The sequence below is a fragment of the Hydra vulgaris genome, chromosome 01 (genome assembly GCF_038396675.1).
Source record: "Hydra vulgaris chromosome 01, alternate assembly HydraT2T_AEP".
Taxonomy (NCBI): domain Eukaryota; kingdom Metazoa; phylum Cnidaria; class Hydrozoa; order Anthoathecata; family Hydridae; genus Hydra; species Hydra vulgaris.
The window spans coordinates 21,732,590-21,757,500 of NC_088920.1; the positions used below are offsets into that span (position 1 = coordinate 21,732,590).

General features: G+C 27.9%; 3 protein-coding genes across 4 annotated transcripts in view; 1 reads left to right on the forward strand and 2 right to left on the reverse strand.

The window, feature by feature from the left end:
* Positions 1-1,615: 1,615 nt before the first annotated feature.
* LOC136074217 (histone-lysine N-methyltransferase SETMAR-like) lies at positions 1,616-2,815 on the forward strand. Its single transcript, XM_065786523.1, has 3 exons — positions 1,616-1,815; positions 2,048-2,582; positions 2,702-2,815. Exons 1-3 carry the CDS (start codon positions 1,616-1,618, stop codon positions 2,813-2,815), a joined length of 849 nt encoding a protein of 282 aa, XP_065642595.1.
* A 2,892-nt stretch (positions 2,816-5,707) lies between these two features.
* LOC136075202 (uncharacterized) overlaps positions 5,708-24,911 on the reverse strand; it is a 23,984-nt gene continuing 4,780 nt past the window's right edge. Inside the window, exons 3-6 of one of the 2 annotated variants that reach the window (XR_010635742.1) lie at positions 17,899-18,115; positions 17,473-17,789; positions 8,695-8,834; positions 5,708-6,081 (exon numbers count right to left, since the gene is read on the reverse strand). Coding sequence is in view for 1 of the 2 variants with exons in the window: in XM_065787675.1 (XP_065643747.1) it covers positions 6,003-6,081; positions 8,695-8,743; positions 17,473-17,789; positions 17,899-17,927 (474 nt within the window). In the remaining variant the exon portion in view is untranslated. The remainder of the gene's footprint in view (positions 6,082-8,694; positions 8,835-17,472; positions 17,790-17,898; positions 18,116-24,911) is intronic. The other variant, XM_065787675.1, reaches the window with a different exon arrangement.
* LOC136074218 (protein phosphatase 1D-like) overlaps positions 17,970-24,911 on the reverse strand; it is an 11,698-nt gene continuing 4,756 nt past the window's right edge. The window contains exon 3 of the mRNA XM_065786524.1: positions 17,970-18,115. Coding sequence (XP_065642596.1) covers positions 17,970-18,115 — 146 coding nt within the window. The remainder of the gene's footprint in view (positions 18,116-24,911) is intronic.

Here is a 24,911-nt window from a genome sequence, read left to right on the forward strand (position 1 = left end):
AATGGTTTTACTTGCTTATGTTTAAGTTATCGGGGGTTCCAGTTATCCAAGGATTTTTACATTATAGTACTGAGGGTTCAAAAAGTGGTTATAAAGAAGGTTCGAATTTGATAATACGAAGTGAGGGTTCCTTTAATCAGTACTTAACTGTGTTTGTTTTGTTGTTAATATGCAAATTTTATATATCTACTTTTTATTATTATTTTTTTATTTCTTTAGCTTGCCTCCCAAAATGACTTGATTACCTTTTACCTGCTTTTATTTGAAAAAACTTTTTTACAAATTTTCATTACGTACATTTATTGTCTTCATAATTAATGACTTTTATTGTATGTATTTTTATGAAATTGATTAGTGTTATTTAACCTGTGATTGCTAAATAAACTTGTTTTTTTGAAGAAAAAAAACATTTTCTAAAATAAATAAATAAATAACTTTGTGTAAATTCATGTATGTCCACAGAATCATTTTATGTTTCAGATACGAATCTTTCACATGGTCGTTGCGAATAGGGTTAGGATTAATGTAATTGTAATGAAAACAATAACAGTAACAATAATTATTGTTATTGTATTAACTTAATTTAGAAACAATAACAATACTTGTGATTTACAACTATTGTAATTCTGTAATGCAATAACAATAAATATTGTATTGCAATTCATCTTTATAAATCAATAACAATATCTGAAAAAAAAAAGTATTGTAATACTACTACTACACTACAATAACAATAAATATTGTATTGTAATTCGTCTTTGTAATACGATAACAATATATTGTTATTGTAATAAAAGACATTAACATTTTTGTTTAGGAAGAATTATTATGCTTAACTGTTTGCGTTACTAAAGTTAATTTTCATATATTTTTTAAGTTCCTTTGCAGCATGAAAATCAAGAGGAAAAAATAAAAGGGCTGAATGAAATAATTTATGAATGTTATTTTTCATAATAGCAAGACTATCATCAGACAGGCATTATTTTTGCGCCTATTTAGAGCTTAGAAATACATAACAATATAGGTGATGCAAAATCTAAATATGTAAAAAATAAAATTTGCAATATATTGCAAATCCGTAAATAAAAAATTATTGTAATTTTATTTCATTAAAACAATACAATACAATAGTTCTCGGATTTTATTGTATTGTTAGAAAAAAAACAGTACAATACTTAATGTAATTGTTTTTCATCACAGCAATACAATACCAAAATAAAATTTTTTTATTGTTTCTGTAATATTACAATACAATATTATTGTATTGTAATGTGTAATTGTATTTAATTTTTACAATTACAATTACAATAGTCCTAACCCTAGTTGCGAACTACCAAGTCCTTAAGCGCAGTGTCAATTACAAACATTGAAATTTTAAAGATGGTTGTAGTCTTAAAATATAACAAACTTTTTTGGATTAACAACAATTTATTTAAAGTTTTATGTAGTCGTCATCAATTGTATATTTTTAATAGAATGAAATAATGATAAAGTTGTTGAAAAGATATGATTATTAAATTTTAAATAAACATTTTAAGTACTTGTTGAAATATTTTGAATGTTTATTGATAAAGTTATTTAAGTTTTATTATATACGTTAAAAAAAAATTTAAAAATGGAAAAATTTGAATATCGAGCATATATTAAAACCCGTGCTTTACTTGGAGTTTCAGCACAAGCCATATCCGATGAGTTGGTTTTAGTTCATGGTAACCAAGCTCCAAAATATAGTACAGTTGCCAAGTGGAATACTTTATTTAAAGATGGTAGAGAGAGTCTCGAAGATGATCCTCGCTCAGGGCATCCTCGAACCACGTATACAGCTGAGAATATTAAACGTGTGGAGCTATTATTGAAGAAAATCCGCATGCAACCCATGATATAATTGAAGCCCTGACATCGATTAATCGTTTTACAATCAACGAAATCATTCACAACGCACTTAAAAAAAGAAAACTAACATCACGTTGGATACCCCACGAGTTAACCGATCAAAATCGCAAGAATAGAGTTGAGGCATGTAAGGAAAATTTAGCCCTTTTTTTAGAAACGGCCCATGGAGACTATGTGATATTATTACAGGGGATGAGTCGTGGTTTTATTTGAGACAAGTTGGACACAAGTCGGCTAATGCTAGTTGGGTCGGTGAAGGTGAAAGTCCAAGAACTATAGTAAGATGCGACAGGTTTCAGCCAAAAAACATGTTCTACATCTTCTTCAAAACAACAGGTGTTGTTCATTTTGGTTATGTTGAAAAGGGAGACACCATTACTAGCAAATATTATATAAAAAAATGTTTGAAACCTCTTATATGCAAAATAAATAAGCAAAGACCTAAAACAGGCACTCAAAATTTCAAATTTCTCCATGATAACGCTCGACCCCATGTGACTGAAACCGTCACCAATTGTCTAAACCAAGCTGGAATTACAATAATTCGCCACCCACCATACTCACCAGACTTAGCTCCATCCAATTATTGGCTATTCGACTTGATAAAAAAAAATCTTGATGACGATACCGACGTCGAAAGTCAAAAAAACTTGCATAACGAAGCTACTTCAAAGTATACCCAAAGAAGAGTATAAAAAAACGTTTGACAAATGGCTTGAAAGGATGCAACTTTGTATAGATAACGATGAACATTATTTTGAACATTTGATAAAATAAAATTTTAAAAAAGTCTTTTTTTTTTTAATAGGGGAGTTCTACGAACTTTCCTAACGACCAAAGTATTTATGATTATAAAAATGATAATAACTCATTTTTGAAAAAGTGTGGCTTGTCATTGTTTCACAATAAGCCCTTCATATAGATTCTGGTCAAAAAGGAAATCAAACATAAAAAACTGTTTGCATATTGATATGAAAGTAAATATCCTAAACCTAACAAAACGACTATTTGTCACCCCTCACATTTGTCAATAACTTGTCAAACTTCAAGAGACTAATTCCTCTCCTTCTCCCCCTCCTATAAAATTGTTTAAATAGACTAGTTTACAACTAAACAAAAAAACGATTAAAAATAACATGTTAAAATAAAAATTGTTCAAAATTTAACTTATGAACATATTTTAAATGAATATTAATATTAAGAACATATTTTAATAGTAGGGTGACCATTGTCCAGGTTTTTTTGTAGAAGTTTGATTTGTAAGTTCAATTTTGTCGTAAAATCGATTTTCTAATGACGGGGTGAACTTTTTTCAAAAGATATGCAAATAATAGTTCGTTTCGTGCTTTTCAGGCAAACTACAGTACGCGAGCATGGAGTTGAAAAAAAGTCATAACCCTAGTATACACCTTATTCGTTATGTTTTTATATTTACAAAATCTTGTTCTAACTTCAAACAGGAACAAGATTAAAAAGTTAACATAAATACTTTTTTGCATTTTACAAATTGAAAAGGTTTTTGACAAGTTGCATAAACCAAGGGTCAACAATTTTTTGAGACGAAAAAGCCAAAAATTATAATTTACAAAATTTTTCAGTTTTAAAAAGCTACCATTATCTTTATTTCAATATTATATTAATATTTGTGCATTGAGCTAAAGAGCCGCATCTTGACATCAAAAGAACCACAGAAGGTTTGTGAGCCGCAGGTTGCTGACCCCTGGTATAAAAATTTAAATAATATAATGTAGATTATGCTCAAGCATAAATCTTTTTTGTTTGCACTTTTTTTTTGCACAAAAATTACCTCCCTCAATTTTGTTGACATAATTAATGGACAGCCCTTTATATGATCAGTACTTCAGTGTGATAAATAACAGCATAATAACATAATTAAATACGAAATTAAAAATGTTCTGCTGCATCTTTGAAAAAAATAAATTTCGACGATCTATAAAATACATGAGCAAAAATCCTAAATAAACATTTTATTAAAATCAGAAACGATACAAACAAAATAGTTTTAAAAGCCATCTTTAGGTCCCATTGTTTAGAGTCTAGTAACTTTGACTTAATAATTTTCTATTTTTTTTTAGTTTTTATTTCACATTTTGATAATATAAGTTAACATTTTTATCTTTATAACTTGTTAGTGGTGAAAATGTTTACTTGCAGAAATTGAGTGTCTTTACTTGTAGAAATTTGTATTTCGAGTATTTATATCCGGTTATAATTTTATATCCGGTTATAATTTTATATCCGGTTATAATTTTGTTCAAATTCTCAGTTAATTTTAGTTGTTTCCAAATCTTCAGTTTTTTAAAAAATTATATTCTTTTTCTTTTTTTAAGTCATCGCAAAGTTCGTTCTTCAGTTTAAATAAAATAACACTTTATTTTTTTCTTCTTTTAAATTGTCTCAAATTCTTGACAATCAATAAAGACGTAGATACTTAAAAATTGCTGTTTTGATCAATGTGTCTGATAATTGTTTTTAATTATTTTTGTTCTTTAAATCTCTAATTTTTATTATATAAATTCAAATATTGTTATTATTCTTGATTGTTTAACATGTATTGTTAGACAATACATGTAAAACAATCAAGAATAATACAGGGCAAAGGGGGTGCAACCCCCTCCCCTTTCAATCAATGGATTTTAATACCATTTCGTCTGCAAATTGAAACTTTCTTTGTACTTTCCACCCGACAAATTTGAACATTTTTTTAAATCTTGGATTTTTTATCTCTAGTCTGCAAATTTTGAAATTAGAGTACTTTATTTTTTTCAGTCGGCAAAAAACACAATTTTTTAACATCAATATGCACAGTTTTTTCATAATTTTGCATTTTAAAAACAATTTATTTGCAGACCGTTAAAAAAATAATGATGAATAATCACAAATTAATAACAAAAGATGATTCCAGTTTTTTCTAGAAAAAAGGGAACAGGTAGAAGCGCACAAGAAAGAGATTTAATACTTTGAAGTACTGTTAAAATGCATAGAATATTGTTATGCTGTCATCTCGCCATTGTATGAAAAACAAATAAAGGTTTGAAATAAAATTTCTGTCGGACAAAAAAGTAGGATTTGTGTTTTAGTATTAATATTTGGGAGTATGTACTTTCACGCTTCATAGATGATTTTCTTGAAACACGACTTTAAGGCAGTGCTTTTATAAAATACACACGTTAAAATACGGCCCCGTGTTAACTATATTTTAATTTTAAAGGGTTCATGTTTATAACTTTAAAAATTATAAACATGAACCCTTTAAAAACCATTTAAATTGAAAACGAAATTTACATTTCAGATGTTATTATCTAAGATGCACTTTAAAAATTACACAATTTACGGATTAAATTATACTATTTGAGCAACTAAATAAGTTTTAATAAGTTTATTAACTTAATAGCAGTTTTTTTCACTTGGTTTAAAAAAACAATCAATTTGAACATGATTTCAGGGCCGTCCTTAGGATGATGGGGGAGGAGGGTGTAGTGGGTGTCTAACCTCGATATAAAATTTTATTAAAAAATTATTCGGCAAACTTGGACTTAAAGATGGCAGTCGGCAAATGTGAGCAAACGAGGACCTTTTTATAAAATGTATTTAGGTCTAAGTCGCCATAAAAAAAAATAAAGGATGGGCTTTTAGATCACAAAGGGACGACTCTGCATGATTTAATTCTAAAACGACACAGTCAAATCAAAAGCATAACAAGACATAAACTCGATAAATAGCCAATAAGCTAAACAAGAATAAGTACAGTTTTGAAAACAAAAAATAATAAAACAAAAAATAATACTCCCTATTTTTAAGACATTTATCACATCTGTAACACATCTGAAAAATTTATACATTAACACTAATAGAGAACAAAAAAATTAAAAAGAACAAAAACTTTACAATTCATAATCTAAAAATTTATATACTTTCTATATTTTCTCTGCAAATATATTAATAATGTATCGGTTTGTAAAAAAACCAAAAACGGTGATATATATTGTTTAACAGAATCAAATGAAATCATAAAAACAAACAAAGTTTATCATTTAGAAATAAACTTTAATATCTTTTTTATTCATTACAAAAACCGTATGATTAAATCATCTCTGCGCAAAAGGATTCCAAAACAAACTGCAAAACAGCAGCATTATCCACATCTTTAGATTCATGAACTGAAATCTAGCACACACAAAAAAAACAAAAAACAATTAAACATTTAGATAACAACATTTAACTCCTTATTTAACCTTTCAGTTGGCACCTTAATAAGCGTCCGATAGAGAAAAGATATTCAGATGACTCGATCTTAATGCAATTAGCTATTTTATTTCCATCCATTAATTCCATGTAAATTAGTTATCATTCCAATTCGAAATAATACCTTGTTTTTGTCATTAATAAAAATAAGCTTTTGTAGTTTAGATATAGAGTTAGCAAGATTATATCTGACTAATTTTGGTTTGCTAAAACTAGCTGACTTTTTTTAACCCTATGAGATATCAAAAAAAAAAAAGAAAAAAAAAAAGTGCGACCACACTCAGTTCATACATTTGGTAATTAAAATTAATCCATCTTTCTTTTTGTCTTCTTGTCAAGATTATGTTTAACCAAATCTATCCTACTGCACTTTGCCCTACCAAGCTAAAACACATGATTATTGCATTTATAAACTTAATGTTGTCATAAGGTTGACAAGGTGGTACCCATATTATAATAACTCAATAGAATTAGCTTAACAATTAAAGTAAGAAACATAATAAAACAGTGAAACTAGTTACACTATGTACATATATATTAAACATGTATTGAAATAACAAAAAATAGCAACAGGTGTAAAAAAAAAAAAATAAACTAAAAAATAAACAATAACAATCTAGCCTTATCGCGATATACTATAAAAGACTGGTGTAACACTTTTGATATAGAGCCATCACAAAAAAATAGACACTGTCATGTTGCACATAATGCAAACCATGGAGTTTGATAGTAAAGATAACTTTGTAAACAACCATTGAAACTAAAACAAAAAACAAATCTGCATGGCATTCTTTGTCTAATGCAATATGATAACAAAAGACTAAAATGAAAAATCAATTTTAGATATTGTACTAATGATGTCCTCTTAGAAACTCAATTTTCCTAAGCATCAAAACTATAAAAGAATACAATTTCATAGTGTTTGAAAATCTGCATTAGTGGCATTTCATTTCTTTTGTTTCTAAAACATAATTTGTTTATAATTGATTCATAACAACAGAATATTCTAAAACTTGCAAACATCTCATTTGTGAATCTCAACATGCCTGCTTATTTTAATTTTTAAGAATTTTGAACACCAATTTAGTTTGAGCATTTTGAATAACAACAATGCTATTGTCTATCAATTTGTATGAACAACACTTTCAATAGTAAATGAACCATCAACAACCATAGTTGAACTACTCCCTTAGCTGTTTTATTTCAATCTCCATCCAATAATAAAATTTTGCAATCTATGATCCGATTCCACATTCTATTTATATTGTTTTATTTTGTTGACATCTACAATATTAAAGAAATTACAAACTATGATCTAGCTAGTTTGAAATTCTTACAAATTAAAATTTAATTTGGTTGTTGTCATCGAGTTAGCAATTCAGTGTAATTACATACGCATTTTTTGGCTCTATAAGATACCAATATTTTAAGAATTTATGATCTAGCCAAAAAGAAAATCTTGCCTATTAGACTTATTTCTTTGCTTTTGACACATGGTTGCTAAGGTAATATCTGTACACACAAATACTAAACATAATTAGCTAATTAAATTTATTTCCAATCATATATCAAATATAAATAAAGCAACGACTCTAACTCAATGTAATTAAGTTTTTAATATCCTTCACTGTAAAACGTCATATGGAGTATATGTTAGAGAAAAACCTCTTTGACATTTAATGTTTTTCTAGTTGGTCTCTTTGGTCGTTGGTCTTTTCTAGTTGGTCTAGTAGGTCTTTTCTAGTTAGTCTCCATTCCTAGTTGGTCTAGTTGGTCTTTTCTAGTTGGCCTCTTTGACATTTAATGTTTTTCTAGTTGGTTGCCAAAGTGATATCTAGTCGATTTAAAAAAAAAAACTGTTATTAGTTGTTTTAATTTTTTACTATGAGATTACACAAACATAAAATTTATGATGCAGATTAGTTATCATTTATGCCAATTTGAACTAATACCTTGTTTTTGTCATTTGGTTGTCTAAGTTTTATCAAGTAAATTTTGTCCCACTGTAAGTGGCTGTTTTATTTCCTTCTCTATGTGATATTAGAACTTAAAAATCTATCACCTTTTATTTAAAACTCTTGCCAAATAAATAAAATCTTGTGTAGTTATGTGCTTGGCAAGGTGATATCCATTTAATTTTGGTTCGCTATAACTAGCTGATTTTTTTTACTCCCTATTAGATATTAAAAAAATAGAAAGTATTTAGTTAAAATATTTAACAAATAAAATTATTTCATTTTTGTTTTTGTCTACTTGTCAAGATTATATCTAATCAATTCTATCCCGCTGCACTTAGCCAAATCAAGCCGAAATACTTGATTATTTCATTTATAGATTTGATGATGTCATAATGTTGAATAAGTGGTGTACAGGTCATTTTAACTTCCTAGAATTAGCTTAATAATTAAAGTAAGAAACATAATAAAACAACTAAATTAGTACATTACACTAAGTACATATAAATTAAACATGTATTAAAATAAAAAAAATAATGTGATAAGAAATGTGATAATAAATAAACAATAACACTCTTGCCTTATCACTATATAGTATAGAAGACTGGTGTAACACGTTCGATATAGAGCTATTACAAAAAAAAGTACAATGTCATTTTTTCACATGGTGCTAATTGTGAAGTTTGATGATAAAGATATCTTTTAAAAATACCATTGAAACTAAAACAAAAAAGATATCTACATGGCATTGTTTGTATAATACAAAATAACAACACAAAAATGTAAAATCAACTTTAGTTATTGAACTAGTGTTGTCCTCTTAGAAACTTAATTTCATAAACATTTAAACCATAAAAGAATAGACTTTTATAGTGTTTTAAAATCTGGATGGCATTTCATTTCATTCGATTGTGGCATTTCATTTCATTCGATTTCTAAAACATGATTAATTTGTATTAGATTCATAACAACAGAGTATTCTAATACTTATAAACATCTTATTTGTGACTCTAAACTGCTTATTTTAGTTTAAGGGTAAGTAGTTGATTCAAAGCATTTCTTTGAATACATAAATTCACTGGTGGATGTTATTTTAGTTACTATAAGATAACAATGTTACTTAAGAATTTTATAAACGCTTTGCTTTCAATTACCACGCTAATGGTAAATAATTATTGAAAATTGTTAAAAGTATTTTAAACATTTATTTACTATATTTCAGTAAATTTAATTTTAGTAGTTATTAATATTTTCAATAATTAGTAATTAAATACTTTAAACAACTTTTAATCAATATTGCATAATTTATCTACATATATTGAATCGCTTTATATTTTAAAAATTAACAAAATATTTTTATTGAAATAGTTATTTGAATAACTATTTGAATAAAAAAACATAAGCATTTAATAATTGTATTTACAGTTATTCTAATTTTCAAAATTTTGATTTAAATATTAGCAAATCTGTTCATTTAACTTTTACTTAATAATTTTAAGGCGCCTTTTAAAGATAATTAAAGAAGAGGTAATTTTGGCAAATGTTGACGTTATTATGTCTGACTTTTGTTTCCCAGGAACTTTGGGAAGTCAAAGTTTTGCTACAGAAAATGCAGAACTATTGGCAAAAGATTTACTTGACAAACCCTTTCGATTTGTCATCTGCAGCAAAAAAATTAAATGCATTGACACATCCAAAACAGTCAACATCAATGGAAGAGAGAGGAATCCATTCCTCAAATGGAAATCAGTTGCTGAAGCCATTCAGTCGCTCTCAACATCTCACTAGTTCAACATTCTTTAACAAGGCCAGCTCTTCATAGTAAAATCATCTCATCATAGTAAAATCATCTCAAACAAAATAGAGGAATCCCTACTACAAAAAGATTTTATTCCTTACTATTCAGAACAATTATAGGTTGAACTAAAGCTTTTGAATGAAACTCTGATCCTAGGCAGCATTTATAGACCTCCATCCTCCGGTATCGAAGCCTTCTCAAAGATTTCAAGTGCTATTTTCCATGCCAAAACTTTAATATCGACTAAAAAATACAACGGTATCATCATTGCTGGTGACTTCAATTTCCCAGAGATTACTTGGACTTCCAACTCAGTCTTTTCCTCTAGTAAAATTGGTCTCAGTTCTTCATTTGTCTCTCTTTTTCAATATTGTCATCTTCACCAAATCGTCACTGTCCCTACTTTCAAACCTGCTAATTGCCCTATGACAAAGACTCTTGATCTCATCATATGTGACTCTTCATATCGTGCTAGCGAAATCAAAATCGGTCCTCCACTCGGTTTGTCTGATCAATATCATTGCACTATCACCTGGCATTACAAACTGGCTTCCAACATAAAATTATCACGTTTCAACAGCTCTAAATTTATATACAAGCATGGTAACTACGAAAAAATCAACAAAGAATTCAATAATGTTGACTGGTCGTCTATTTTAAAAGACTTAAATGTAGAACAATGTTACCAACTTTGGCTCAACAAATGCAATGAATGTTGTCTTCAATTCATCCCTTGTATGCCAAACAAACCATCCCCCAAAAAACAACCATGGATGACAAAAGAACTATTACCTCTTACTCGTCTTAAAAAATCGCTATGGGCTCGTAACGTCAGTTCAAAATGGAAAATCACATCATTGGTAGGGGAATATAGGGAAACTAGAAAGTTTGTTAAAAGTCATTCTTCTCTGAAATCTTTCGAAATTGCCCTTGCCAATGATAAGCATAATCCTAAAAGACTGTTTTCATATATAAATAGTAAACGCTCTGTAATAAATCAGATCTCATCTATGCGAATCACCAGTTCCAGTGAGATCATTAGCTCTGACAAAATTACAATAGCCAACTCACTTAACAATCAATTTCAATATATCTAAATCACTTGGTGTAGATAATGTCAGTCCTCACGTTTTACGCTTTTGTTCTACCTCAATGTCTTCTCCACTTACTCTCATCTTTCAAAAGTCATTTGACAATGGTGAAATTACCAGCTCATGGTCCAAAGCAAATGTAACACCTTTATTTAAGAAGGGCTCTAGAATCGACCCATCAAACTACAGACCAATATCCCTCACCTCGATTCCGTGTAAAATAATGGAGAAATTAGTTAAGAAGGCAATCATGCAGCATTTAAAATCAAACAATCTTTTATCAAATAGTCAACACGGATTTCTAAAGAAAAAAGCATGCATTACAAATCTCCTTGAAACAATGGACTTCTTGACTGGAAATATAGCCAGAAAGCTACCAGTTGACGTCGTATTTCTGGATTTTGCTAAAGCTTTTGACAAAGTCCCACATCAACGAATGCTTTACAAATTAAAAATGTACGGAATCGAAGGCAATCTTCTCAATTGAATAAAAGCTTTTCTACTCAACAGGTCTCAACGAGTCATCCTTGGCAACACTCAATCAAATTAGTTACCTGTGACAAGTGGAGTTCCGCAAGGATCAGTCTTGGGTCCAATTTTATTTGTTATTTTCATCAAGGATCTGCCAGATGTAATAAGCAACAAAAACAGTTGTAAGATTTACGCTGATGACACTAAAATCCTAAGCATTGTCAACTCACTTGCTGCTCAACATCAACTCCAATCAGATATTGACCAAATTGTCCAGTGGACTAAATCTTGGCTCATGGAGCTAAATGCAAAGAAATGCAAGGTCATGCACATTGGCCAAAAAAAATTAACACCTTTCAAGTACTCAATGGAGGAATTAGGCCCTTGTTCAATAACGACTCGAACTACATTGAAAGCAACTTCCTCTGAGCGTGACTTGAAAATTCAAATTACCAATGATCTTAAAGTAGAAACCCAATCCATCATTGCCTCATGTAAAGCAAATCAAATGCTAGGCATCCTAAAACACACTTTCCAATCTCGTGATGCTTCTTTATGGAATCAAAACTACTCCACCTACATCCGTCCTTTACTTGAGTTTGCAATTCCAGCTTGGAACCTTCATTTGGTGAAGGATGAACAAACTATTGAATATATACAGCGCAGAGCCACAAAAATACCAGACAAACTAAAAAAGTTAGACTACAAGTCCAGATAGACAACGTCGTAAACGAGGTGACCTCATCCAAAAATATAAAATTATTAATAACATCGACATAGTCAACTGGCACTTTCCTCTCATCACAATTCCACCAAGAGCAAATCACAGAGAAAGAATTCACCGTGAAAAGTACAGCAATAATTTAGCTCGTTTCCACTTTTTCAACAATCGCATTGCCCACGCATGAAATATGTTACCAGATAAAGTAATCGGTTCTCCAACTGTCAACAGTTTTAAAGTGAGCCTCGATAAGCTCTAATGTTACTACAGCTCGCAGCTATCCTTAGTGAAAGTTGCAATATGAGCTTCACAAAAACTAACTATAATCTGACATTCTATGATTTGTATTTTGTCAATTATTTTTACTTTTGTTGTAACAAATATATACTACTATATACTACTACTACTACACACACACACACACACACACACACACACACACACACACACACACACACACACACACACACACACACACACACAGATATATACTTATATAAATCAGATCATTCTACAGAATGTCATGTGCATTCAAGTAACAGAAGTTGACAACAAGGAGTCCTTAAGAAAACTGTGACTAATATTCTGTTCAGAATATTTTGAAATTAACAACATTTTGGTGGAAATAATTGATTGTATATTCACATGGCCGCGTAATAATTAATTGTATTCACACTAATCGCATTGAAAGTTTACATGCGACTTGACTTGACATTTTAAATGGTAACAAAAATAATGCTGAAGAAGCCGATTATTGTATGGCCCATAACTCAACCTAATTTTGACGTTTTTGATTTTTAACCGAAAATTTTTGATTATCATATTTACACCTAATTAAAACGTACTATTAACTTTCCAAACTTCTAAATTGTTGATCTACTATGTTTTTGAACTACTAAATTTTCAACCTACTGAATATTCAACCTACTGTATTTTCAATTTTATAATAACGCTTTTCCAATATGTATTTTGTTTATTTTGTTGTTGATTTGAAAAGGAGCCAAATTTAATCAACCTTGGCGCAGTGGTTGAAGCGCTGTCTTCAGAACCAGGAGGCATAAGGTTCGATGAATGCTTGGAAAACTTAGTTTAAAAAAAACTTCGTAGTTTAAAAAAAATAACGTTAAAAACACAGACCAGATAATCGTTTAAAATTAACTTATTTAAAAGCGGTTGAAAATGAAAATCTATAAAATAGGTTGAAAAATAAATCAGTCAAAAACAAAAACATCATAAATTGGTTGAAAGTAAAAAAGACTCTAATCGGTTGAAAACAATTTAGGCCTCAGAAGGTTATCTGAAAATTAGTTCCATTTTTTAGTAGATGTTCTTTTTGTAGAACAACTTACTAGGTCAAGATTTTTGTAGGTCTAACTATCTGACACAAAAAAAATTTTTTTATATTTGTCAACTTGATACTCAAAATACACAAAATAAAATACCAGTTTTAAAAATTTTATTTTTACCAAAAAATTGTTGCTTTCTTGAAAATTATGTAAAAAACCAAAAAAAAAACTTCAGCTTTTATTTTGAATGAAAACAAATAATCTATCAAAAAATCAGTAAAAACGTCAGCATTGTTTGAGTACCCGATTGAGATTGTTCTGTAAAACACAATTTTTGCAAATATTAGGACCCATCAAAATTTGTGTCCTCCCCTTGTCAACAACTTGTCAAACTTTTTGAGATCCCCTCTATAAAGTTATGTCAACATTTGATTACTGCCTCCCCCTCCCCCTTTCACCCCACTCCAAATAAAATGAAAATGAAAAAAAAAAAGCATATTTTTTTTACCATTTTCTTAAGTAATTAAGTTTATTTTAATAAGTAATATTGTTGATGTCAACTTTTTTTTTTACTCTCTCTCCCTTTTGTCAGCACTTGTCAATAAAATGTTTAGACCCATCCTCCTATTTTGTTGACATAATTAATGGACAGCCCCATTTCTGTTATATAAAAGTATAACAAGAAAGGGGCTTTCATTACTAATAGAACACCATTTGCATCTCTGGAATGTTTATTTTTAAACTTTTTTTTGCTTCATCTCACCGTATATATATAGTATACCTATTTTGCGAGGGAAAATGGAAATTCTATGACATAATATTTTTAAATAAAATTTGGAAGGTATTTAGAAAATACTTATAAAAATTGAAAAGAATATTTTTAATAAAAAAAAATTCATACTTTCAATAGCTTTCAAAGCTGTGTGAAAACTAACAAAGTTTTTAAAACAAACATGCTCAAAGAAAACTCAAAAAACAGAACAATTAAAAAAACTTACTACAATAAAGTTAAATGTACGCTAATATATATATATATATATATATATATATATATATATATATATATATATATATATATATATATATATATATATATATATATATATATATATATATTGTTGAATCTAGGTTGTTTGAGTGTAAAAAAAATAATCTTTGGGTAAATGACTATTTTTTACAAATAATATGTTTTTTCATTTTTTGGGCATTGTTTAAAAAAACAAAACACATTTAACCTATTTAAAATACAATTTACTTGACAAAAGCGGCATCTAGAAAATTGTATATAAAATTGGTCAAATGTGTTTTTAGAAAAGTTCATTTGACGATATTAAAATTAAAACTATCAGTTGATGTAGTTTTCTTGCTTTCAACACATCGAAAAATTAAAAATCCTTTTTTCTCGTAAACGAATTAATTTCTCTTTATTAAACTCTTGTTTTTACATAAACGAAAACTTTTTGCATACATAAATACAAATAATAAACCTTATCTTCCATAAACCATCTTTTTATTAATGTTCACATAAAATTAACACAATACAACAATCCACAAAAAGGTACATCAAAAAACCTCTGGAACATAACAAAAGAAGTTAAAATATGTCAATAATATATTTATGATTTATGGAAACCTCTATGCCTTATTGTGGATGCATAAGTTTTTTTTTAAATCCTTAAATTTCAAAAACAATATAAGAATCAGATTTTCTATAAAAATTATAAATAAGAGCAATTATATTACTATAATCTACTTTTTTTAAAAATATATCTATGATGATAAAAATTTTTTTTAAATAAGACTATAACACTTACTAACTAGACGAACACTAAGCAACATTGGAGTGAACATATAAAAAGTATTGAGAAAAAAATATAAAATAATATTGCCATGATATATAGAGCTAAACCCTTTTCTAAACAATAAATATTTAAAAAGTTTATATTTTTCTTTCATTCATTATTACTTGATTTATTCGGGAGGTTGAATAAGCACGAATTGGCATAAGTGCGAACTGGCATAAGTGCGAAGCGTTGCAAAAATTGGTATAAGTGTGAACTGGTATATGTGGGAATTAGCATAAATGTGCCAAAAGAATTTGCAAACATTGGCAAAAGTGCGAATTGACATAAGTGCGAACTGGCATAAGTGCGAAGCAGTTGCAAAATTGGCATAAGTGCAAATTGGCATAAGTGCGAACAGGCATAAGTGAGAAGCAGTAATAAAAACTGGCACAAGTGCAAACTAGCATAAGTGCAAATTGGCATAAGTGCGCCAAAAGAATTGGGAAACATTGGCATAAGTGCAAACTGTCGTAAGTGCAAATTGGCATAACTGCAAAGCAGTTACAAAAACTGGCATAACTGCAAATTGGCATAAGTGCGCCAAAAAAAATTGCAAATATTGGCATAAGCGCAAATTGGTATTTCGTACTTATGCCAATTCGCACTTATGCCAATGTTTGTAAATTTATTTGGCGCACTTATGCCAATTCGCACTTATGCTAGTTTCTGTAACTGCTTTACACTTATGCTAGTTCGCGCTTAGTAAACAGTAAACAAAAACACGTGTGCAGAATATTATTTGGAGTTGATAAGACTGTACCATGCGAGCCTTTTCTGTGTATACTTCATGCATTAAACATCTATAAAATCAACTTACACCAAGTTTCAATGTCCATGAATAAAACAAAGTTGGGATTATCTCTTAAAATATTTCAGCCTTTTTTTGAAAAAGCGGTTCATAAATATCTGACAAAATTTTCAGATAATAACTACATTGTCCCTAAATATAATTCAAAACAAATTACATATTTAATTCAATATCGTGGACCTTATTTGTGGAAAAAGTATCCCTAGAATGCAAATACGAAAAAAGTTAGTATACAGCAGTTTAAAAATGAATCGAAAAAGGTGTTACTACTTATGGATTGGATACTTATGGTTTCACATATCTGAATTTAAATGCTTCTTTTAAACTAAAATTCAATTATATAAAATATGTCTCAGAATGTATCAACTTTTTTTCATTAATTCAGTTATGGTGTTTCCTCTAGTCTTGAATGTTATTGTTGAAATCTAATCTGAATTCTTAAATATATAAGGCCGTCGCAAAGGGTAGGGTGCATGTGGTGGTGATGGTGGGGGGCAACACCCCCATCAATGAATTTTTTGTTCATTTAGTCGGTTAATGTTGACTCTTTAGACAAGTCAGTCAGCAAATTAAGACAGTCAGTTGACTAGGCAGTCTGCAAATTTCAAAAAACAAGGTTTTTTTATTTTAGTTGTCAAAAATTGTAATGGCACCACCCCCACATGACACCTACTCGCACTGGCCCTGTATATATATTATTTTTTTTTTTTTTAACTATCAATCAATTTATTTATTTTACTTAATACAAATTGGTTTTAAAATATACATAAATATTACGGTTTTTGTTAATAAGGTACTTTTATTTTTTAATTTTTTGTTCTTTATTTAAATATTACTTTATTACAAACTTTTATTTATTTTACTTTAATACTTTTCAATAAATAAGTTGTATAGTAAATATATAGTAAATTAGTGCTCGAGTAAATTACAAAATAAATAGTGTTCTTAAATTTATTTGTTAATTTTTTGTTATTTTTTTATTTTATTTTTTCTTGTTTACTTGATTAGTACACTTAGGACGAATATTGTTCTTGAAGTATTTCTTAAACTAATTGTATTTATTTATTTTACATTTATAGTTTTCAATAAGTAATTTGTAAAGTATTAATATATTATACGGTTATTGTAAATACATATGATTGGGGCTTGGCGATAAGACAAAATAATGTCTATTTATTATTTGCATGCTGCTTTTTTTTTATTTAAAAAAAGGAAAGGTGGGTTTATAATTGCAATAATTACAATGTTTATTGTTTAGATTGTAATTCATTTAAACTTTCAGGGCTAACATCAGTTTTAATGTTATCATCAACTCCTATTTTAACATATTTCAACTTACTTCCTTTGTGATCTTCCTCGTGCTTACATTTACGATTATAATTCTTTTTCTGAGATGATCCTGACAAAATCTTGACAGGGAAATGAACAGAAGGTGGAATTTCTTGAATGTCTAAACTACGCACTAAAACTGGAGGTAAAGTATCAAATAATGGGGGTGTATCTTCCCCATCCTCTAAACTTAAGGTGATATTTTCTGAATCATAGTACAAAGGATCACAACTACCAAACTCTTCATCAAAAAACAGTACAACAGTTGAGATGTTGTCAGCCCGAGAATGCCGTTTTTTCCAGAACTCCAGTGACTGGTTGCATAGTCTATTTAAATAATTAAAAATATATATAATAAATAAAAATATACAGATAAAAATAATTAAATAAATAAAAAATTATAGCAGCACTAATATATGAGGAAAAAAAACAATACGCAGTTGCACAGTTTCTTTCTAAAGGCATTTCATCTGCATTTCTTTTGTAGTAGGTAACTATGCCTACAGCTTACTTTGCATTCATTACCCCCCACAAACCATCACTTGCTAAAAGTAAAAATTTATGAATATCTGGAACAATGTCAATGTAATTGATATCAGGTTCTGGAGAAACAATGGATTCTTTTCTTTCAGGAACAAAACTCCAAAAATCACCTATAAAATAAATACAGTTTATATTGTTTTTTGTTCAATGTTCAAAACTAAATGATAAATACATTAAATACATAAATACATTAAATATATATATATATATACAACCCTCGGATTTAGGAAAAATGAGGTCGGCTATAATTTGCCGACCTCAATCTTTTTGAGGTCGGCATCAGGTCGGCAATAATTATTTGATACAAAGGTGTGACCATAAGACATAGGAAGGGTGTCGGCAATTTTTTGCCGACCTCAAACATTTTCATGTCGGCAACCTTAATTCCGAGGGTTGTATATATATATATATATATATATATATATATATATATATATATATATATATATATATATATATATATATATATATATATATATAATAATTTAGAAGCTCAAAACATTGCCAAAAAAATTAATTTAGATGCGAGAATTGTATCAGCTGCACCAGCGCAAGCGTTTGTTTCACTAAAAGATCACAAACCAAATTTTCAAAATAAACTCCCTTGTAGGCTGCTAGTTCCTTCAAAAAGTGAACTAGGGCACGTTAGTAAAATAAAACTATACCAAATTAATAACTCTATGCGGAAAAAATTAGGTTTACATCAGTGGGAAAATACCACTGATGTTATAGATTGGTTTTCTAAAATTAACAATAAAAATGAATGCACATTTATACAATTTGATATTACTGATTTTTACCCATCAATTACAGCAAAAATTTTAAATAAAACAATAGAATTTGGAAAATCCCACTTAGAAATTACTGAGGACACTATCCGTATAATTAAGCACTGCTGAAAAACTTTACTCTATTTTAATAAGGAAACGTGGAAGAAAAAAACAATGCTTTGATGTAACAATGGGAAGTTTTGACGGGGCAGAAACTTGCGAATTTGTAGGTTTATATATTTTAAATACCCTAGCTAAAATAATCCAAATTAATCAATTAGGTCTTTATTGGGACGACGATTTAATAGTAATGCATAAAAAATCAGGGCCACAACTCAATAAAATTAGAAAAGATATTACTAAAGTTTTTAAAAACATTGGCTTCCAAATTGAAATAAACAAATTTAAAAATAGTGAATTTTCTTGATGTCACATTTAACCTCTCAGAAAGTTCCTATAAGCCCTACAAAAAGCCTAATGACGAATTATTGTATATTAATGTGAATTCGAACCATCCCCCTCAAATTCTAAAACTAATTCCAATTTCAATTAATAATAGGCTAAACCAAAACTCTTCTAATGAAAATATTTTTAATCCTCTAAACGCGTTTATGAAGATACCCTTAAAAAAAGTGGCTTTCAAAATTTTGAGCTAAAAATTGAAAAGAAAATTGCAAAAAATCGTAATAGAAATAGAAACATAATTTGGTTCAACCCCCGTACAGCAAAAATGTTTCAACAAATATAGGTAAAATTTTTCTAAAATTAGTAGACAAACGTTTTCCTCCCTCTAATAAATTACATAAGATTTTTAACAGAAATACCATTAAAGTAAGTTATAGTTGTACAAAAAATTTAGAAAGAATTATAAAAGGCCACAACTACGAGTTAATTAATAAAAATGAACATATAAAAGAAAAAAACACTGATTATTGTAATTGTAAACAAAAAATAGATTGCCCTCTAAATGGAAAATGCCTTTCGAAAAATGTAATTCACAACTGCATTGTTTCCTCACAAAATAACCCTGATAAACAATATATTGGTTTAATGGAGGGGAAATGGAAAAAACGTTATGCCAACCACAAACAATCGTTTAAACACAAAAAATATTCAAAAGAGACTATGCTGTCAAAATATATTTGGGATTTAAAAGATAAAAAGAAAAATTTTAATTTACAATGGTCTATTCTAAAATCTGCCCCTGCCTTTAATAACATTTCCAAAAAATGTATGCTATGTTTGCAAGAAAAATTTGAAATAACTACTCATTTAAATCAGGAAAATTTATTAAATAAAAAATCTGAATTAATTTCTAAATGTAGGCACGAAAATAAATACCTCTTTAAAAATTATAAAAATAAATGACTAAATTAAATTATCCCCATTCCAAAAAAATTTATTTAATAATTACTTTCTGTAACTTCCCGTTAACCAAAAAAATATAGTAATTAAAAATTTTTTTTATTTTTATTTTTAGTTATAATAATTTATAACTTCCTGTAAAATATTTTTTTCTATAAATTGAATTTTTTTTGAGATTTAGTAACTCTTCCTGATGATCCAGCAATGGTGAAACTTAAAGTTAAAGAAAAAAGTTAGATAAGTGTTTTTTACTAATTTATATATATATATATATATATATATATATATATATATATATATATATATTTATTTATTTTATATATTTATTTTATATATTTATTATATATATATATATTTATGGTTTTTTAGTTACAGGTGTCTTGTGTTGTCCACACTGGCTTCAAAGTAATTGATAAGTTTTAGATAACTACGCTCTCCAAAAACCCCAACCCTAATACCTACATTCTTTAATGTAAAAGATCTATGTTCTAAAACTTCATCAGCATTATGGCATATAACAGTAATAATTTTTACAACATACTAAACAGTTAAAAAACAACGTTAAATCATTTAATGATCTTTTATTTTATATTATCAACTTTCAACATTAATCAAAATTTAATACTATATTATGTTACTATAATAAATGATTTTTATTAGGACTAAAATCTGTAGTTACAACATAACTACTTATTTAATATGTATGTATGTATGTATGTATGTATGTACAGGGCTTGTGATGAAGCGAGCGCGATCGCACTCTGCTCATAAAACGCGCCCGTAAACGTTATTTTTAAATGTTCTAGGCGCGATAAACAACGCTCGTTCAGCTTATAACGAGCGTATAAAATAACGCTCGTCCAATAGTTCGGGATTATTTTTTCATTTTCATAAAATATTCAACAAAGATTTTTTATTAAAGATATTCTATTATTAAAGCACAGATATAAAAAATAAAAAGCACTACGTCGCTCTCTTTTGCACTAACGTAATGAACGAGCAGTTTGAAGTCGTTAATAGTCACTAATTTCAATAATGGAATGTGCGCGTGGAAACGCAATGTGAATACAAAAATGCGCAAATAAAATAAGAATAGAAAATTAGAAAACCATTATAAGAAAATTGAAACCGCAGAGTATTTTTAATCTTGTGAAAATATCAAGTAAGATTTATTTGGTTTATTATTTGTAATGTTCTACACATTGTTCATAATAAAAATAAATATAATAATAGAGTAAATTTTAAAATTAGTTTTTGTTCATAGTATAGGTTTTTTATCAACTATATTTTATTTTAACTCAAATTTAAAACGATTCTGTTGTTTAGAATGTTCGCAATCAAGGACATTCGAAAAGGAAACAAAGTAATGATGTCAATATTTATTAAATGGAAAGTTATTATTCCTATTTATTATTATTTCAAATTATTCTTGTGTTATTTTTTTAAAATAAAAAATAGAAATTTAAAAAATAAATTTTAGAAAAAAAACAAACAATTAATTTGAATAAAAAATATCAAGAACTAGAAAAACCATTAACCGTTAATTAAGTTTACGGCGTAACATTTTAAAATACATATATCAAAACAACGAAGCAAAACTACGTCACTAAATCATACTTCAATACTAAATCAATAAGAAGTTGCGTTTTTGTTCGATTTTTTTTTTTAATAACCTAAATAGTTAATAAAATCGCGATCTGACAATATACAAGAAGTTTGGAAGTATAAAAATCTACTTCGTTGAAGTAGTTTCATGAGTGTGATACTAATTCAAACATTTTTTGACGAAAGAATTATGTAACAAATAAAAAAAGATATAAAAAATAAAAAGCTTTTTATGAGCATTGCCTTCAGCAATTTTCGTGATCGCGCTCGCCGACGTTATCTCGAGCGCACATAATCAAGCTCGATGAAAACTTATTCTAATTTTACGAGCGCGATATAACATGCTTGACGATTTTCTTTATCACAAGCCCTGTATGTATGTATGTATATATATATATATATATATATATATATATATATATATATATATATATATATATATATATATATATACACACACATATATCAGGCCTTGTTACGAGATTTCGCTGCGTAGCGAAAACGCGTAACGCATTTCCAAGTTACTCAACTCATCAAATATATTTTGCATCGTTAGAAGTTATATTGCGTCACTCGCGTCTTTTTAAGTACCGCATTGTAATTAAAGTTATTTTATTAACGCGTTAAAAATCATACAAACAGTTTGTTTTTTTCTCACTATAACAAAAGTTACAAATAAAATCTAAGTTCTTATATAAAAAATTATTTTTATTATTTTTTTCAAATATGAACTAAATTTTACTTTGAAAAAAATATTTTTTTCATGAAACGTAAAATAATGTTTGTTTATTTTCTTATGATTTTTATGTTTATTTTCTTATGATTTTGGTTTTTGGTTATTTTATTAACTGTTAATAAATTTTTTCTTATTTAATATATGAACTCATTTTAATGTTTTTAAACAAGAAAGAGTTTTTTTTGTTTATCAGTTACCGATAACATATTCGTGATCATAATTTATTTTTATAAATTAAACGAACGTCATTAAAACTTTACGCTATTGAATTAACAATAAACAAAATATCTTATTAATAAAATATTTACATCAAAATAAATCGTGCATTTTTTAAACTATTATGACTAAAAATAAATTTTATATTTAAAAGAAATTTATATATTTAATTCCTTAAGATAAAACTTAAAACACCTAATTTTTTTAACTAATTTTTAACAACAACAAAAAAATTATTTAACAAACTGTTTCTTTAACAAAAAGTCTATTAGTTTACAATTGCGGTTAAATACTTACGACTTTATTTCTTCTGAATAAACGTTAACGACAATCAAAAGATTCTGAATGTCACGTTAACGACAATCAAAAGATAATTTAAATATTCTAAAAGATATAAGTTTTTGCGTAGCGCAAAACTGCTGAACGCGTAGGCAAATCGCCTTTTCGCAAGCAAAATGCGAGCTGCGTAGCGCTTCTTAACAAGGCCTGATATATATAACTTTACTATCTTTTTCTTATCTCTAATATTTTTCAAGTCAAAGTTTTTATTGTTTCGACTGAACCAACATTGCTCAACATCAAAAACCTTTTGTTTTTCAGAATAATAATAATAATAACTTAATTAGTGATTTTATTGACTTATTGGTCAATAAAAAGCTTTTTGAACCTACTTTCTCTGAACTCAATAGATTTTTTCTGCATGAAGAAAAAAAACTTCAGGCAAAAGGTAGTTTTCAACAGAGTGGTTTTTCCAAAAGTACTTCTTAATAAGCATTTCAAAATTTGCATTTGGACTAAACACTAAAGTTTATTGTGTGTCACTAACTAGTTTTAACAGAACTAGAACAAAGGAAAAAAAGTAAGAAGTTTGAAGATTAGAATATACTGTTATTTTATCGCTATAGCCACTGGTAATATATAAAGGCTTTTAAAGCAATGTCTTATAGACAACAACTATTAGCCAATCAGAAACTACTAAATATTGCAATCATCAATCGCGTTGTTGCAGTTACAGAAAACAAACCACTACAATGGCTGACGGAAAAGTATTATCGAAGTACCAAAGCATCGTTAATTATAAAACTTCTAAGCAAATTTTCTCAAAAAGCTACCAATAAATTTTTACAGTAATAGAATTTGCAAGTAGACTACTTTCAAATTCAATAAATAATTTCTTGGGATACAACATAAGGTCTTAGGTGACCTTCAGGGTACCCGTGAATGCAACTAAATTATCATCATTGTCCACCATGGTAAGTTAATGGGTAAAAGATTACTACATCTGTCCAACAACATCCGTGGAGTAGTCCAAGATCATCTGTGCACTTTTGTCCAAAATCATCTGTATTTTTCTTCTACTTTAATAACATCTGTCCAATATCATCTGATATCTCAATATCATCCTATAAAGAACTCTTCCTGATGATCCAGCAATGGTGAAACTTCAAGTCGAAGATAAAAGTTAGATAAGTGTTTTTTACTAATTTATTATTGCTCTGTTCTTTAAGAACATTGAGCACTCTATTTGTAAAATACACTAACATAATTTATATGTGTATATATTATATTATATACACTAACATAATCTATATGTGTGTATATATATATATATATATATATATATATATATATATATATATATATATATATATATATATATATATATATATATATATATATATATATCTGTTTTATTACATTTGACAAAAAAATTTTTTGAAAAAAAAGTAAAAATACTTTTTTAACATTTATGAAGATTTTAAATTTTTCATAACACTTACATTTAACTTATATTATAAACAAAGATAATACAGTAGTCCTAAAAGTCTTCTAAAAATAAAGTTTTTTTTTTTTAATTAAAAACAAGGAAAGATGTTTTAGTTGAATTTAAAAATTTTCGACAGCGAACAACGGGTGATGCGGAAGTTATCGGACAAAATAAAAACGTCAATAACTTATTTATAAATAAAAAAACAAACTACTATTATATTTATTTTAAATAAAGCATTTATCTTTTAATGAAAATATATTATTTTTTATATGAAAAAACAACACCATCTGCAATTGATCTCAATTTTGCTCTGACGCCTTTCATATGCGACTGTAAAAAGTTTAAATCAATTTCTTGTAGTTTTAGCTTAATGCGATCAATCAAAACTTGCTCTGTCAATGCTTGCCAATCTCCCTCGTAAACCTTCTGTGCCAAATGTCCCT